Source organism: Anarrhichthys ocellatus, unplaced genomic scaffold, assembly GCF_004355925.1.
Source record: "Anarrhichthys ocellatus isolate YVR2014 unplaced genomic scaffold, GSC_Weel_1.0 scaffold65, whole genome shotgun sequence".
Taxonomy (NCBI): Eukaryota; Metazoa; Chordata; class Actinopteri; order Perciformes; family Anarhichadidae; genus Anarrhichthys; species Anarrhichthys ocellatus.
In genome coordinates, this window is record NW_022280095.1 from 1810646 (window position 1) to 1826585 (window position 15940).

Genomic DNA, 15940 nt, shown 5'->3' on the forward strand with positions numbered 1-15940 from the left:
ACACACACACACACACACACACACACACACACACACACACACACAGACACACTATTCATAACAGGATTTATGACAATTGAATCTGACATTGATTGTCACTGGCCTGGTGACGGTCTGATATTGGCAGGTGGCAGCATATGGCCCTGTCAGTTATGATGGGACCAAAGTGGACGAGAAATGAATACCAACAAGAGAAATTAACTGGAGACATTAACGGAACGGCAGCACCGCAGGCAGCACTGGGGCAACGTTCGAATGGCTGCAAATTATTAACTTTGAAGATTAACCTTGCCATCGGGTGAAAATGATGTCTCCAAGGGGCTTTTAACTTGAGAAGATTTAGAATTCAGGTTGACTAACTTTGAGATTTTTTATTTTAATTTAATTAGGCGAATAATGCTCAGAGCTTCTGTATATTCCTGACTGTAATCAGGTCGTTAGAGACAGAAAACAAAGCAATGTTTGCGCATTATCACGTTTAAACTAATCTAATTAGTTACAACTTCTGCTCATTTTAAACAGAATAATTACATACTGCAGTGTTTTTGACATACAATACCAGTTCTCCGTGTCTTTTTGAATAAATTAAATGAAAAAAAGCAAAGGAAAAATATAAAACTGAGGGTATGATGGCATACTTTCCACAGAAATAAATGCATTATGTCTATGTAGCTTGGTCTGTCATAATAAAACAGCTGCATGACTGTGATTAAAACAAAACACACACTTATCTTTAAATTCAATATCAAAATAGCTGTCAGATCTCCATCATTTAGGGGACTGTTAAAAATATCATCCACAACAGCTCTTTTGTGGTCTAACTGACGGCCTGCTGATGCCCCTGCAATGCAGTTTCACTTTGCTTTCAATCAGATATGAGAACGAGGTGCTAGATTCTTACATGCATATACTGTATGTAGATAAAGAAACAATAACATCAGCAGCAACACTGCAGAAAACATCTGAAACAGCTGTTTATTAGATATGACCCTAACTCTCAAACTATAGCGTAGAACCCGTATAATCCAAATTGGTTTTATTTTAATCTTTGAGATCAACAATACCGTAAAAAAGCCAAAAAATTATCAGATTGCCAAAAAAATCACATGAAAATAGGTTACGTGCAATTGATTTAAGCATTATTTAACAATATAATGATATAATATAAAATATATTGAAATATCTTTCAAAAGAATAAATGCTGTTTTATGCATCACTAAATTGCAATGTGGATGAATATATAAGTATTGAAGCGATGTGTAAACTTAAAGAGGCAGCCCTACAGGATGTTCGGTTGGAGCAGATGTTAAGTAGGTGGAGCACTGAAGTGGCAGGGCTCAGGTGCAGCTTGGCAGCCTGCCCCCATGTCGCACAGCAAAGAGGCGTGAATGTCACATGGGATGAATAAATCCCCCAGCATTCATTGCTGCTCATCAAGGTTCCACCTTCCTGCCAGTGCACACTGTCAAAATGATTATTCCGCCTGGACGTGAGGATGGGGACATTATCTTCACATACACACACAAACAAACAGCCCGTCTAAGGCTCACTGGAGGCAGCGCTGCTGTAGGATTTCAGTTTTCACTGCAGTGTGTTTTCTCACACTCTCTGAGAAGCCTCTCAGTCTCATTACCCTGATGCAGTATTTCTGTTTCAGCTGTGACAGAAAAAACAGATTTTAAATGCTCCCTTGTTGCAGTGATTCGCCATTTATCCGAGCACCAAACACCACACAAAGGAATACACCAGATGAAAAGCACAAAGACAAAGCGGTACTGACTTGTGACCAAGGTGCTTTAGGAAGTAGCCCAGGACTTTGAGGGCTTGGACCCGGATACTCTCGCTCTTAGAGGCCAGTAGCTTGCAGATCACCCTGTAACATGTCAAACACACAGCCATCCTGATTACATTTCAATGAAGACATTATATTACCTTAGATGTAGGCTAAAAGTAAAAAGTTCTTCTGTGTTTGTAGTAAACACCTGCTGCCTGATACTCAGTAAACAGCCTCAAAGTTAGCAACACGTGCGCTGACTGAGGCATTTTCTGTAAAGGAGTGTACTCAGAGGACATGCAAGTGATTCAAATGGGGAAAAACGCACCGTTTGCTGACTACCTCTCCAGAAACAGAGGATTTACCAGAGCAACCAGAACACCACCGTGTGAAGTTGTGCTTTAGGGGACTTAGCAGCTCAGTTAGACTCTTTGAAAACTCGTGCTGCTTGGCTGAAGCTACCTTTTGCATAATTCACATCAGTTTTGTAACTGAACATGTAAGCAATGGCTTAACCATGCAGGAAAGCATTTACGTTATGGTTGCTGTACAAAACGTCGCTAATCAGACAACTCATACTATAAAGACAAATGTTAAAACTGTTATTTTATACAATATAAACCAGAGAATAAAACTGCATTTTGTACATTTTAAATCTCTAAATCTCTCCCTGATTTAAAAACCTTCAATGCATACAGTAAACAGTAAAGGTCTAACCACAAATGTGAACAAAGTGTGATCAGATAGACAATGATCAGAAGCCTTTATGATAAAAAAAAGGTCTATTTCATGTTAGTAGGCATCAGATGTTGCATCACATCTTTATTTGTGTGTGTGGGCAGCGTTCACCTTATTCCATTTCTCTGGTCAAATGCAGGAATCATGGACGCTGGATGTTCAGACATAAGAGCCACCAACAGCTGGAGCACGTCGTGGATATTCTCATCCTGCCGCGAAAAGAAAGCAAAGTTGAACAAGTGAAGAAAAGGAGGAAGAGGGTTAAGGGGACAAAGAGAGTTGTAGGGGTGGATAAGGAAGGGGGGGGAGGGGGATTGCGGAGGAGCAGGTGGTATTTCAGAGCAAGAATAGATGTAATCGTTACAGAAGAGTACGTTCTGTTCAGTCCATTGTTGTGCCATTTTTCATGCTGTCACGGCGCCAAAGCTGACTCACACTCTCACTCGTTTAAGTGGACCATGACTCCGGCTCACAAATTATAATGCACATTTTGCTGCCAGCTCCACTCAACCGCTCTCACTGTCTCTCTGTCTCCCTCTTTTGCCCTCTCTCCCAGTGTCTCTTTGGCACAGAAGCATTTACCTCATGCATGGTCAGTAGGTAGTTGAGAATGCTCTGCAGCTCGTCCTCCTTCACGCCCCGGTCCTGTAAAATAACATACAAAAGGCATATTTCACCAAAAGACATTCATGGTCTTCAGTTGTTTTTACATTTTCTTAACCTCGGATGACTTCATTAATTCTGTTCCTGGTTGATGCATTTTGACCGGGAGGCAGCAACACCTTCACTCTCACGCTCTCACACACACACACACACACACACACACACACACACACGTGTGTGTAAATGCAGGAAAAAATCTATACAAGCAAAGAGGAACACAAAAGATAGTGTTTCATTCAGGTTGCTGATCTATAATGAGATTCTCCACACACACACACACACACACACACACACACACACACACACACACACACACACACACACACACACACTTCACATTAAGCCTGCAGCTCCCAGAAGCAGGAAAATCAACAGAGGACATAATGATAAAAAGCGATTTCTTGCTCCTTGAACTATGCGATAGAGATAATGGTAATCCGTTTCTCTCACTGTACCTTTAGTATGAGTTGTTTGAGGAAGAGAAGCATGAAGGCTCTGAGCGAGATGATCTCCTTTTGGGATGGCCGTGGTCCGTCTAAACAAACACACCCAAACAAAAGAATAATTTCCTGTTAAAAATCCATTTTTATGCAGGATAATGATCAGCTAAATAAGTCTGTGTTTCGGTCTGAGTGAGCCCTACTGTGTGCTGATATTATGTTTTATTAGACTTCCTGGAGAGCAGAGAAAAACATGTTAACACACACACACACACACACACACACACACACACACACACACACGATTGAACTGTAAATCACTGTCATTAACTCTAGAAGCAATTTTGCAATCTGAATATTTTATAGTTGTACTAATCTAACTGATTACAGTCAAGACATGACAAGTAACAAAAATGTGATTGATGGCCCAAATGATCCAAACCAAACAAGCGCCGTTATCCACTGTATGTACGCTAAAGCTCTGGCACTCCACCAGCTGCACAAAAAGAATCAAGCTAAAAACAAAAAGGCTTCGGATGCAGAACACGAGCAATTCATCATGTTGAGATGTCACTGCCTCTTTTTCAAAGGTCTGACGTCTTTTGCCATTCTTGAAGCGTTCAGCTACATTTGCCTGTTATTCATAACTGCTAGAACTCCTTTAACTGACCTTTAAACATGTGTTTTAATAGCCACAAAGAGCAACGGCTTTCATTCTGAAATTTGGCTGCAATTAGCACAAAAAAAAAATAAAAAACGCTTCCTTTTAACTTTTAACACGATGGCACATTAGCACTTTTAGGAGATGAAAACTGACCACTCAGATGCTGGCATTGCATTTTCATTGTTGTAACTGTTATTCATTCATTTTTTGAGGTGTTTATGTGTGCGCCAGACAGGGCTGTGATGAATCGGCTCAAAACGCCTGCCAAATAACTAACTAATGGAATGTGGTGTCAAATAGAAAAAGATGCATACGTTCAGATCAAAGCAGGAATGATACAACATTTTTGCTTTAATGATCCCAGTGGACACTGCAGTCAGATAACGTCGACTTTCTCTTCCCTACTTCTCCATCTTCCTCAACTGCTCTTCTACAGATGTCAATAACAAAACAAACAAGTCAATAAACCTCACAAGCTACCTGTTCTTATCAGCATTCTACATTCCCAACAGAGGTTTGTTAAATTCATCAAGGCAACAATAAACACTGATGATGCCCAGCTTATGTGCATTTGCCACCGCACACTTTGCTGTGTCAGGATGTTTGGAATTGACCTTTTTTTGATGCGAGCAACAAAAGGGTGAGTACTGCAACAGCAAACGGAGTTTATGGTAAGCTCAATAAAATGCACCTCGTCCTCTCAGAACGTTTAAACCGATATCTGACCCGTAGCTGCTTAGCCAGCGGAGGTCAAGTGAAGAGAAACATAAAAGACTGACGGCGTGTCCCGACGTCATTTTTGTCACGCTCGAATGGCCTTGAATCATTATCTGTCAAGCTGGAACATGTTGGCGGAGTGGTGACACTCACCATCCATCATGGTTACGCAGCAGCTCTGTGTCACACGCGGATGCATCAGGTGAACGTGTGCCAGTTAAACCTCCTTTAAAATGGCCTTTTAAGAGGATTTGAGCAAAGCTTATATTCATCTAAACCACTTCCCAGGGGCAGCTTTAATTATCGTCTTTCACTCTTTGAAATTAATTTTCTTCCTCTTGTGCTCCTTTTATCCCAATCTGACTCAACAGTTTTATCCAGTCATTGTGAAAAAAATGGTTCTGCCGTATAACGACAACCTGCGAGGAATGAAAGAGCACTTCAATAGCAATGAACCTATACGTGTTCTGGGTCTCTACATATGTGTGTGTTTGTGCTGACTTTGGGCTCAATGCAACAACTACACAAACGAATCGATTTGTTTAGAAATATAGTACATTTCTGCAGCTGTCTGATGTCTGTGTGTGCTCAAGATTACCAATGGACATGTTGGGCACACCACGGTAAACCAAATACATGCAAACTATTTTTTTTTTTTTTAACCTTTAAATACCCAGGCAGGATAATCCCATTGAGATTTTGAATCTCATTTAAAAAGGGGGCCCAAGCCAAGATGAAAGCATAAACGTTTCACACAAGCACAGAAACATAAAAACACAAATAACTTTAAAAAAAACAAAAAAAACATAAAAAGATCCACATAAAAGAGACAACGTACTTAAAACAAATCAGCATGTTGCATCAACCAACCAAATAATTATAATTCAGTGTTATGATAAGTACATTCAGTGATCAAATGATCCTGATCCTGTTTTTAAATCTTACATGCTGATAAATAAGTTTAAAATGTCTCTGTAGCTCACACCAAGATGAGGTTCCAAACACTTTTAAAAGCGCTTCACCACAAACGGTGCGGGTTCTAGGAGCGTCGTACCTAATGTCTCCACATGATCGACGGTGACAGCTACTGATTTGTGTAATATGGGCTTACAAAGAAAGATGCACCAATGTTCCATTCTACGATTGTGGAAACCCCAATCAGAGACAAAATGTAACGCAGCATGATACGCTTAATCTAACATTTTAAACAAAGATGAATTTGCATATATAACATATCAACATTATCAATTGCTGATCGAAGTGCCGCTTGAATTCATTTTTTATTTGCAGCAATTTACAGCATTTGTTGCTATAGTAGAAACTAAACTTCTATAGAAGTGCTTTTTGTAAGATACTCGATATAATGGTTAAAGAATAGGTATTCATAAGCTGATACTCATTCAATCACATTATTTACAGTGACAATCTCCAGCTGGCTTCTTTGAACTTGAGAAGGATAACATTTTGGTTGTCAACATTTGGAATAAGTCTCAATTAACAGAGGCAGCGCAGATTTTTAATATAAATTGTAAATAAGATAGGACCTAATACCGCCCCTTGTGGGAGACCATTTTGTGTTAATTGAAAGTTTAGATGTTGGCCTGTGGATGTCCGCTCTTCAATAATAGAATAACATGTGCTGCCTTCCAAACTTCTGTCATTTCACCACCGTCTACAGTCGGGTTACTAATGGAAGTTCAATGTTTAGCAATATTCTCGAGCAGCGATGGTTCTCTACGGGGCTCGATCCCAGCAGTCGAACGGCAATATCGCCTTCCAGAAAGGAAACCAGGCTGACACTTTATTAGAAATTCTAACAGCTCCCTTGGATCTGCCAATCACATCTGTCTGTTGCCATGGCAACATGAGATGCGTAATCACAGTCGGCGGAGGGTCCCCGGGTTGATTAAAGTTAAAGGCCGGCTCCGACCTTTCTGGAGCTCTGGCGTGAGGCCACAGTGGTTAATACCATTCTCTGTGTTGTGTTTGGAATACGACGTGTTCTGTGATTGCACTTCTTTCTCAAATAGGTCTCACGGTTGGATGTGCAACACAAATAACACAAATAAAATGGATTACTGTTAACAGGGTAAAAAAGAAAATACATTCTGTTCTTCTGCAACGGTGTCATTCACTCTCAAATGAACGAATGAACAAAAGGAGCTGCTCAGCCTTGCTCGTGAGCAAGCAGACAGCTGCTGTTAAGGGAGAGTTACCAACTCACACCCACCGAGTGCATGTATGTGTCCTGTGTAGCATTAACGACCACTTTCTTTCTCGCATAATCGTCATGTTGAAACGATGCAAACAGCATTCTGTATATTACGTTATTTAAAGCAATTACCAATGATTTGACCTGACATTTAATAAGGTGACGATACAGTCAGCTAGCTATTCAAGTCTCAGTGACTATTGATTTTAGGTCTGGACGTTGTTGTTTTCAGCTGTAAGCTGAAACAGATTTGACAAATTTAAATCCTCTAGCACAGTGACTCATTTTAAAAAAGCTAGTCTTCATTAACCGCACACAATTAAAAGCTATTCTTATTTGCTGCATGTAGCTATGGCTACTGAGTCAAACGCTCAAAAACTATTATTAGAAAGTGTTGGGAGTTCAAACCCTCCGTACTCTCTCAAATCTGCATAGCTGGCAAATCGCTGCGTGCTTGTCGGATATTCAGAACGGGACAGGAAATGGTCGGACACAGCCCCTTCAATTCTGATGTCAGAAAGGTGTTGGGGGGGAGGGGGCTCCACACATTGTTCGGCCACCCGACACCTTTGGTTGGAGCTTACGACACCTTAAATTGCACACAGGTGTGAATGTGACAGTGAATGCGTTGTGTCGTTATGTGGTAGCTCTGTAATGGGACAGCCTCCAGCCTCCCTGTGACCTAACACGAGGCGGATGGATATGTTAGAGATCGACGTTAACACTATGTGAAAATAAAAATGCCTTGTTAAAGTATTCTGAAGGCCGTGAGTACTGTTTGAGACAAATAAAGACAGAGAAAGAGAAGAGGGGCTGGAGTGTGCAATGTCTGAGAATTAAAGGACAGAAACGGAGAGAGAATAAATCCAAACAAAGTACTGTCTAGGCAGATACACTCGGTCAGGAATAGTGTGTTTAAATCTCTTGTGGTGATCATTAGAAGTGTAAAAGGGACGGATATTTATCACAGTGAGAATGGCTTTATGTTTGCAGATTGTGTGCAGGGGTGAACCTACCAAGACCTTTGGGGCTGATTCCACTGCAGTCCAGCGGGTTGATGGCCCAGTAGTAGTACTTGAGAGTGTGCATCAGTTGCAGGACGGTACCGACACGGCGGATGGTGGTGTAGATGGTGGCGGTGCCGATGAACTCGGAGGACAGGTATGTGTAGAGGGATAGCTGGACCTGAACACACAAACATCCGTTTACAGAGTACATATACAGTAGGTACATACAAATACACAAACACACACAAAGGTTGACGGACGAATACAAATTGTCAGACACCTATTGGGGAGATACAAATGATTGAGTGTGTTGTTTCTGGTGTTCCAGCAAAAGGCAGTTTTATTGTGAAAAGACAACCACAGGGGAACGAAAGGAATCCAGCCCCCAGCGAAAGCTCCACTCTTTTCTGCTTTGTGTTATTTTTGATGTTTCTGTGCCTGAAGCCGTCAAGCATCTGAGGAGCTCCTTACGCAACGCTGACATTTAAGGAGGGCGCTCTCCAATTGCGTATTTGCTCCTTCCCTGCCTGCTTCTGTTCTCTTTTCCCTCTCCTAATATACCTCTAACCAAGCCTCTCCATCGACCATACACAGATTCCATTCTGCTGCGCGCTCATCTCGGACCTCATTACAGTGACCACGACGCTGAGGACCAGCCCTAACGAGGTAGCGCTGGTTAAGCGGATGAAATAAGCAGAGTGCCGCGGCCTGACCATGGCACATCACAGCTCATCTAGAATGGAGAGCGCACTCAGCTGGCTTAAATTGGCCTTCATTACATTGCTTTTCACGCATCGAGCTGATGTGTTTTGCCGGTGCGATTTTACAACAGGTTTCGGCTGCAGAAAGGCTTGAAATTCCTTGATCATAGCGCTGCTGCAAAGTAGCGTGCAACAAACACTTCTCCATCTCTGAGGGGATTATGTTCACCAGAAGAAAACAAGCTCTTTATTTTCAGTGCGAGCAAGGGAGACGCTGCGAGATGTGATTTCTTCAAGTGTTTCCTGTCCTGAAGATGACCAAGGTTATTCTTGCCAATAATTAATGTGATTATAATACCACGAGAGGTGGAAAATAATAAAGCTCTGCGGGACACAAAAATGGTAGAGCGGAGGTAAGATTAAAGGATTACTTGTTTTTGTGTGTGTGTGTTGCTGCTTAGTACATTAATGCTTGTCTTGTTTGTCTCATTATGGCCCTGCTGAGTTGTGGTAATGTTTACTAGTAATCCACTTCCTGTATTGGCCCTCAACTGAAGTTAAAAACCCAATAGGCAATCACATGGTCCGGCCATTTCGCAGTGTTTGGACGTGTCACCTAAGGTTGATATGTTTACGTTGTGTTGGATTCTGACTTTCACACCCTCTGTATTCTCTTGAGCTGCGGCAGCTGCTCATTTCCTCCGTCTTAACTCCAGCACGCCCTGGAAAACGATACTGTTGCACCTAGGAGCCAATCACGTCCCAGGGTCAGAGGGAAGAAGACAGGGAGTCAGGAAGTTCTGAAAATAATAGAGGCAAGAGCTGACTGGCCCCGCGGGAACGCCAGGAACACTCACATCTAGTTCAGAGTGAGACGGAAACAAGGAACTACACATCTCTCTCCTGTCCTGGGGTCTTTTCAAATGTCACTTTCTCTCTTTGTTTCCTTCGTTTGCCTGTTCTGTCCTTTGCCTGCGTGATGTGCCAGCTCCTCCCTCCGTGTCCTGTAACCTCCTTTGTTATATTATTGTAAAGGGCAATGGGCACTAACATGTCAGTCCCTCTTCGTGTTATATTTCTTGCTTGTCTCAATTTCTCTTGCATTAAAAATAAATAACTCCCGAGCACTTCTTTTTCTAATTTGTCTGAGTCTGTGTCTATCACCCTATTAATTCTCTCATTCAGAACATCACCTTCTGGTTTTTTTTTTTTGCAGCAAGGTCATGAAAACACACACACACACACACACACACACACACACACACGCACACACACACACACATATTCAGTAGATGCACACATATAAACACACCTTGGCAGGGGTGTGTATCCAGATGGCAGCGTTGAAGAGGACATGGTCACAGAGCTGTTTGAGGAGAGGCGCTCCATGAGGTAAACCATCCAGATACTTGGCGAAGGACAAGAACTGTTCAAGCACCGCCCTGGTGATGTGGACTCGTGATGACTGGATAGAAGACAGGAAATAGAAACTCTGATTTAACTGGACTGAATGGTCACGCAAAACCATTTTTTTTGCTAAATAGCATAGTTACTTTAACGCTTAACTAAAAGAGTGTCTACATACAGTACTGTATATCATAAATATACCTTGATAATAGGTTAATGAATATCGTAAACTGTTACAAAGGATAACTGCACCCATACAGTTTTTTTTTTAAATAAGTAGAAATCTAAAAATAAGGGTTGTTAAACGACCGTGTCAGGAGATGCTGTCGGCCTACAGGACAGCCCCTGTAACATGGTAACATGGTGCCTGTGGAGTCTAACAGTTGTCAAAGGTGTTAAGTATTTCATTTTACACCAGGAACCGAGTCTCTACTGTGTGTGATCTCTGTTTATTTGCACATCTGTGACATGCTGTTACTTCCTGTTGCAGCGCGAAGATACAAGACTTTATCATCTATTTGTTGAAAATGATGTTGAAAATTCATCCTGTGCAGTTTTTTAATCAACTGTATGGTCAATTGGATGTAGTTTGCGGTGCTGTTGAACTGTATTGCGTTATACAGATAGATGTTTATGGTATTTTATCTGACCTCAATGATAGAAATGGGCTGGACAATATAATAGAAACACCTGGCTGTACCCGATAAACAAGCAACTGAGTGTACAGCGGATAAACATGAGCACAAGGGCAATCGAAACATAATGCATTATAAAACTTAGGTCATGGTGAAAATCAAAGCTACTTGCCTTTTTCACCCAACATGAAATAAATAAGGCATGCAACACAAACTCTTCGTTCCTGACCTTCTCAAGCAGGTATCCAATCACTAGAAAGCCTTTCCCTCCCAGCATTTGCTCCTGCATCGCAACGGAGCTCTTCAACAGCTCCACCAGGAACGCCAGCAGAGTGGCACTGCAACATACACATTGTTCACACATTTCAGTAACACTGCATGCAAATCATTGATTGATTGCTACGTGTTTCTCTAGTGGAGTATGTGAGTTAAAGAGGAAAGAAAACCCGGTCCATGTTTGCTTCACCTCTCCCCACGCACACTTTCTCCATCATTTATCTTTCATAGGAAGCCTGTTATTTTTTTTGTTTTGTTCGTTTGTTATCACTGTCTTCCTGAGGATATTTGACAAATAGTTGCGGATTTCTGCTAAACACGATGTGGAGATGCTGCCTGATATGTAACTGCATTAAGGCGTGTGTGATGGAGTGGTATCAGGATGATCCTGGAGCCAGAAGAACGCAGACACTCCAACGTTCTAAAAGCAGCTCATCGCTCCGGGGAAAACCACATAACACTTATTTCTTTCACACTTTCATGCCCTGCTCTCTATAATCAGTTATTTCTAGCCTGTGGCAACATTGTAAGGTTGGAAGATAATTATTCTCACACATAGAAGACTCATCTTTTTACCTAATGTAACTTTTTTAACTTCTTTAATCGTTCCCTTGTTTGTTTCTGGGTTCAACCGCAGTATATGTTGCAAATTAAATCCCCAAAAAATGCTTTTTTTTAAAATGTTTTAGCTTATTAACTGTAATAGAAATCATAAACCGTCTATATCAGTGCAGTCCAGGCAGCCACTGAGTTCCAGTTATTTTTTTGTAGACCACTCACCAGACTGTGGTGTCCACGCTGCAGTCATTGAGCTGTTTGTAGTCCAGCTGAGCGAAGAGAGGGAACAGGACCTGGATGCCTCCTATAGAGTGGATGGCACTGTGGATGGAGTGGGTAACAATGGCCTTCACGTCCTGTGGGATGGAAAAGGACTGTTAGTGCTGACAAAGACTATACTGTACTATACTGTATGTATGTTCACAGATAAAATCACACACACTCACTGCTAATTAAACATGTCTCATGTCAGACTTACAGTAGAACATCTACTGCAGATACAAATAAACCATTACTACAATTTTGAATTCTACCAGAATATGGGATTTGAACCCAGAATATACTGTTGTTGTATTGTCTTATTGCCCATTAGCTGCCTTTCACACGTCCAGATTAACATCTATTTGAAGTTTAATTGATGATGCTCTAGTGCAATGAAGACCCTCTTTTGGTTTTCAGCAACAACAAAAAAATAAATAATCGAAAATGTTATTAATTATGCCAAAGCTCAGAATCACCATAGTGCTGTAAATGCCACCTGTTTAACTCTAAACCTGTCTTTTGCTGTCTTAACTCGCTGAACTGAAGATGATTGCGGTACCTCTGATTGAAATAACTATACAACTAGAATACAATAAGACTCACCTGCTGCCTTTGTATTTGTGATTACAGTAATTGCTGCCTGAATTGCTGGCGCAGGAGGACAGTGTTACAAATCAAGATGCGATACAAAGAAAAGCCACTTTTAGCAACCAGCCTTGAATAGAATACACTTGGAAAGAAATCTGCTGGCATTCAAAAAAAAAGCAAAACGAAATAGTGAAATTAATAGCTGAGAGCAAAAGTGTCTTTCACAAGGTGCATTTTATATTTTCTCTTTCAACCAACATCTGTATTGTCCTTCTGTGATAAACCCCCGATCTACTACAAGTGTGAGTCAGACTGAACTGCCATTTCATACATGAATTGATGAACAACTCATGAGATTTGGCATTGATTCAGAGCTCGGTAACCAGGTCAGCGACGAGCAGCCACTCAGAAGAATCCCGGCGGACTGACCTGTAGCATGAGCGCGTGTGGAGAGTGGACGAAGATGGAGGAGTTTTCCCTCGGCGACGACTCCAGGCAGAGCTGGGCATCCGTCGCCTTGGCGTTGTAGGTGAAGGAGATTGAGTTGGCCAGCTTGCTATCGTACAAAACCTGCTTGTGGTGCTCAGCCAGGTGGATGTCACTCTCTGACTTGAACTTGAAAGTGCTCTGCAGTGATGGAGAAAGAAGATGTCAAAGAAAGAAAATTATTTCCAGAGAGACAAATGAATTGTCCACAGACGAGAGAAGTGTGAGTGTGAGTCTGTGTGTGCACGTTCAACACCCAAAATGGAGTCTGTTTAATTGCAGCATGTGTAAACAACCCAGCATTAGCTTAATGAACACAGCGCTAACCCAGGCACTAATTCAATTAGCACAGAATAAGAGATGGCAAGGGCCAACGGATGAGTGGGAGAAAGGCTCCCGGAGCTCCGAATGTATCTCCTCTCTTTGTAGTCTAACACGGATATATTTGTGTTATTCAATTTCTGACTATTACGTTACATTTGTCCTGCAAATAACACAAAATTATACCTTTTCCACAAGCTGCTGTTGTTTATCTTGTGGAAATCGAAAATACCTTGGACCGTTTTCCTTGTAATTTTTGTCCTTGAAAGAATATTAGCTCCTCATACAGTAATACTGAAATAGACTGACACATTTGGACTGGGGAGAACTATAAAGAATTGAATTGAATGCTGTCTCCTCAGCTCAAATACAGAAAAATGATTAATACCATTGACATTGTAGGAAGTCTAGGCCGCACTTTGTGTGTGTGTGTGTGTGTGTGTGTGTGTGTGTAAATCTTTTGGCTGCATCTGTCTGTGTGTTCATATGTCCTGCAGCGGTGCTGATCTACGCATGAAGCCCCGCAGATGAAAGGCCAGCGAGTTGCTCTGCCGCCCTTTGCATCAGCTCCAGGTAAAAGGGGCTCCTCTCCCCTTCCGAGCGGCCGGGTCCCCAGGCGCCTTGCTCAGCCTGACTGCACAGGAAAGCCCCGGGGCTGCTCACAGACCTGCAGGCCCGTCTTCTTCTAAACCTTTCATCTGAGGTCTGCTGAAGAAAACGTGCCCGGAGCAGTTTGAACCACGCAGCTATAAAATTTCCCTCTGAAGCAAAGAGTGCGCTGAACAATGGAGACGACGTCTGAAGAAAAGAGCCCCTCCACGGAGCAACATCCTTATCTCAGCCCAGCGAATGCACTTCTACTGTTTTCTGGCACTGGCTTAGTCTTCCTTCCATTTATCAGGTTCAAATGCGACACAAAAGGCTTACTTGTAGAAACCTATCATCTGATTCTGAAGCACATTTTCCAAACTAACACCTCACATATTTGGGTTGCAACGATACCATCTCAGAAAATACGGTATTACACTATTATTATTATTATTATAATTAGTAGTTAAAATTACCCTTAAATGACACTCACTCACTTATGTCAGTTTTCTAAAAACAATTAATAAGCAACTATACATACAGTAGTATAATAACGGTCAATTTTCATACCATACTATGAAACCACTGCAACCCTGACACCTACACACACATTAATGCCAGTGGAACATTATCTACACGAGTAATCAACGGTACTTACGCGGTAGGCCAGCATGCCTGCGTTAATATTTTCCGACTTTAGAACGTAATACTTTAGTGAAATTTAAGAGCAGATGAGCGGTGTTAGAAAGTGTATCTATTAAACTTTTAAGAAAAGCTTATCCATTAAAAGTAAGCTAGAATACTGCAGCCATATGCAAGGTAATCAATCACAAACACAAATAAATTGCTCTTCTGTGTATTTTTCAAGGTCAGTGAGCCCTCTGGACAAAAAAAGCATTACTGAATGTGAAATTAATACACTTATTAAGATGCACAATTTTTGCAGTGTAAGCCCATTTATTGTGGTGCATTTATGAAACGTGGGTGTGTACTTGTGCATATGTACAGCTGTAGCTGTGGAACTGTGAGCTTTTAATGTATGTCGCCGTGCTAAACGACGGAGGCAGGTAGCTGAGTGTGTGCAAGAGATTTGCTGACTCTTTAAAGTATTAATGGATGCACGGATCCTTTAAAATTCCAACATTAGACAGGCGGCGGGAGAAGCAGGCAAGAGTGAAGGAAAGTGCACAATGTAACATACGTGAAGCTTTACGAAGGTGCGCTTAATCACATGCTATTCCTCACCTGGTTACACAAGCACACACAGAGGAATGAAAGCGACAACTCCCGCCTTTGTAACACCTGACAGCTGCAGATACCACACTGGCCTGCAGTGATAACAGCACACACACACACACACACACACACACACACACACCCTTTCACACACACTTCTATTCCATTCTGCTCAGACTCCACACACATTGCTGAATGACAACCAGTCCTCCAAAATGAGTCCTCAACATATGGCAAAACTAAATCATCCATCTTATTGAGGTTATCAGATGATTGAATAACTTGTGCGTACAAATCTAGGGTTGGGTATCATTTGATATTTTTCATGACTTTGAGTTTCAGTACTGATACCAAACAGCCATGCAAGAGCTTTGCCTAAATACAATCTGAAACTGATCACAGAATAGCTAAACAATATAAAAACTCCACCGAGACATTTGATGCCAGCTTTTAGGACAGTTATTGATATTCTTTCAGTCAGCGCCAAACTGAGGGGACGTTTCTCTGAAAATTAAAATGCACAGAACAAAAGACCTTTCAAAAAAAGTATTATAAAATCGGACAATTACACACCAGACAAATGTGCACGCAAAAACACACACATGCATACAATGCAGGTGTCCAGATAGACACTCCACACGGTCCAATAATTAAGTTGCGGCCAGATT

The 15940-nt window shown here is 41.6% G+C and overlaps 1 protein-coding gene across 1 annotated transcript in view; it reads right to left on the reverse strand.

Moving 5' to 3' along the window:
* Positions 1–15940, reverse strand: part of nbeaa (neurobeachin a) — an 82622-nt gene that overhangs the window by 28717 nt on the left and 37965 nt on the right. Inside the window, exons 9-17 of the mRNA XM_031872573.1 lie at positions 13071–13268; positions 12015–12148; positions 11188–11296; positions 10229–10381; positions 8225–8393; positions 3631–3710; positions 3095–3157; positions 2624–2721; positions 1723–1873 (exon numbers count right to left, since the gene is read on the reverse strand). Coding sequence (XP_031728433.1) covers positions 1723–1873; positions 2624–2721; positions 3095–3157; positions 3631–3710; positions 8225–8393; positions 10229–10381; positions 11188–11296; positions 12015–12148; positions 13071–13268 — 1155 coding nt within the window. The remainder of the gene's footprint in view (positions 1–1722; positions 1874–2623; positions 2722–3094; positions 3158–3630; positions 3711–8224; positions 8394–10228; positions 10382–11187; positions 11297–12014; positions 12149–13070; positions 13269–15940) is intronic.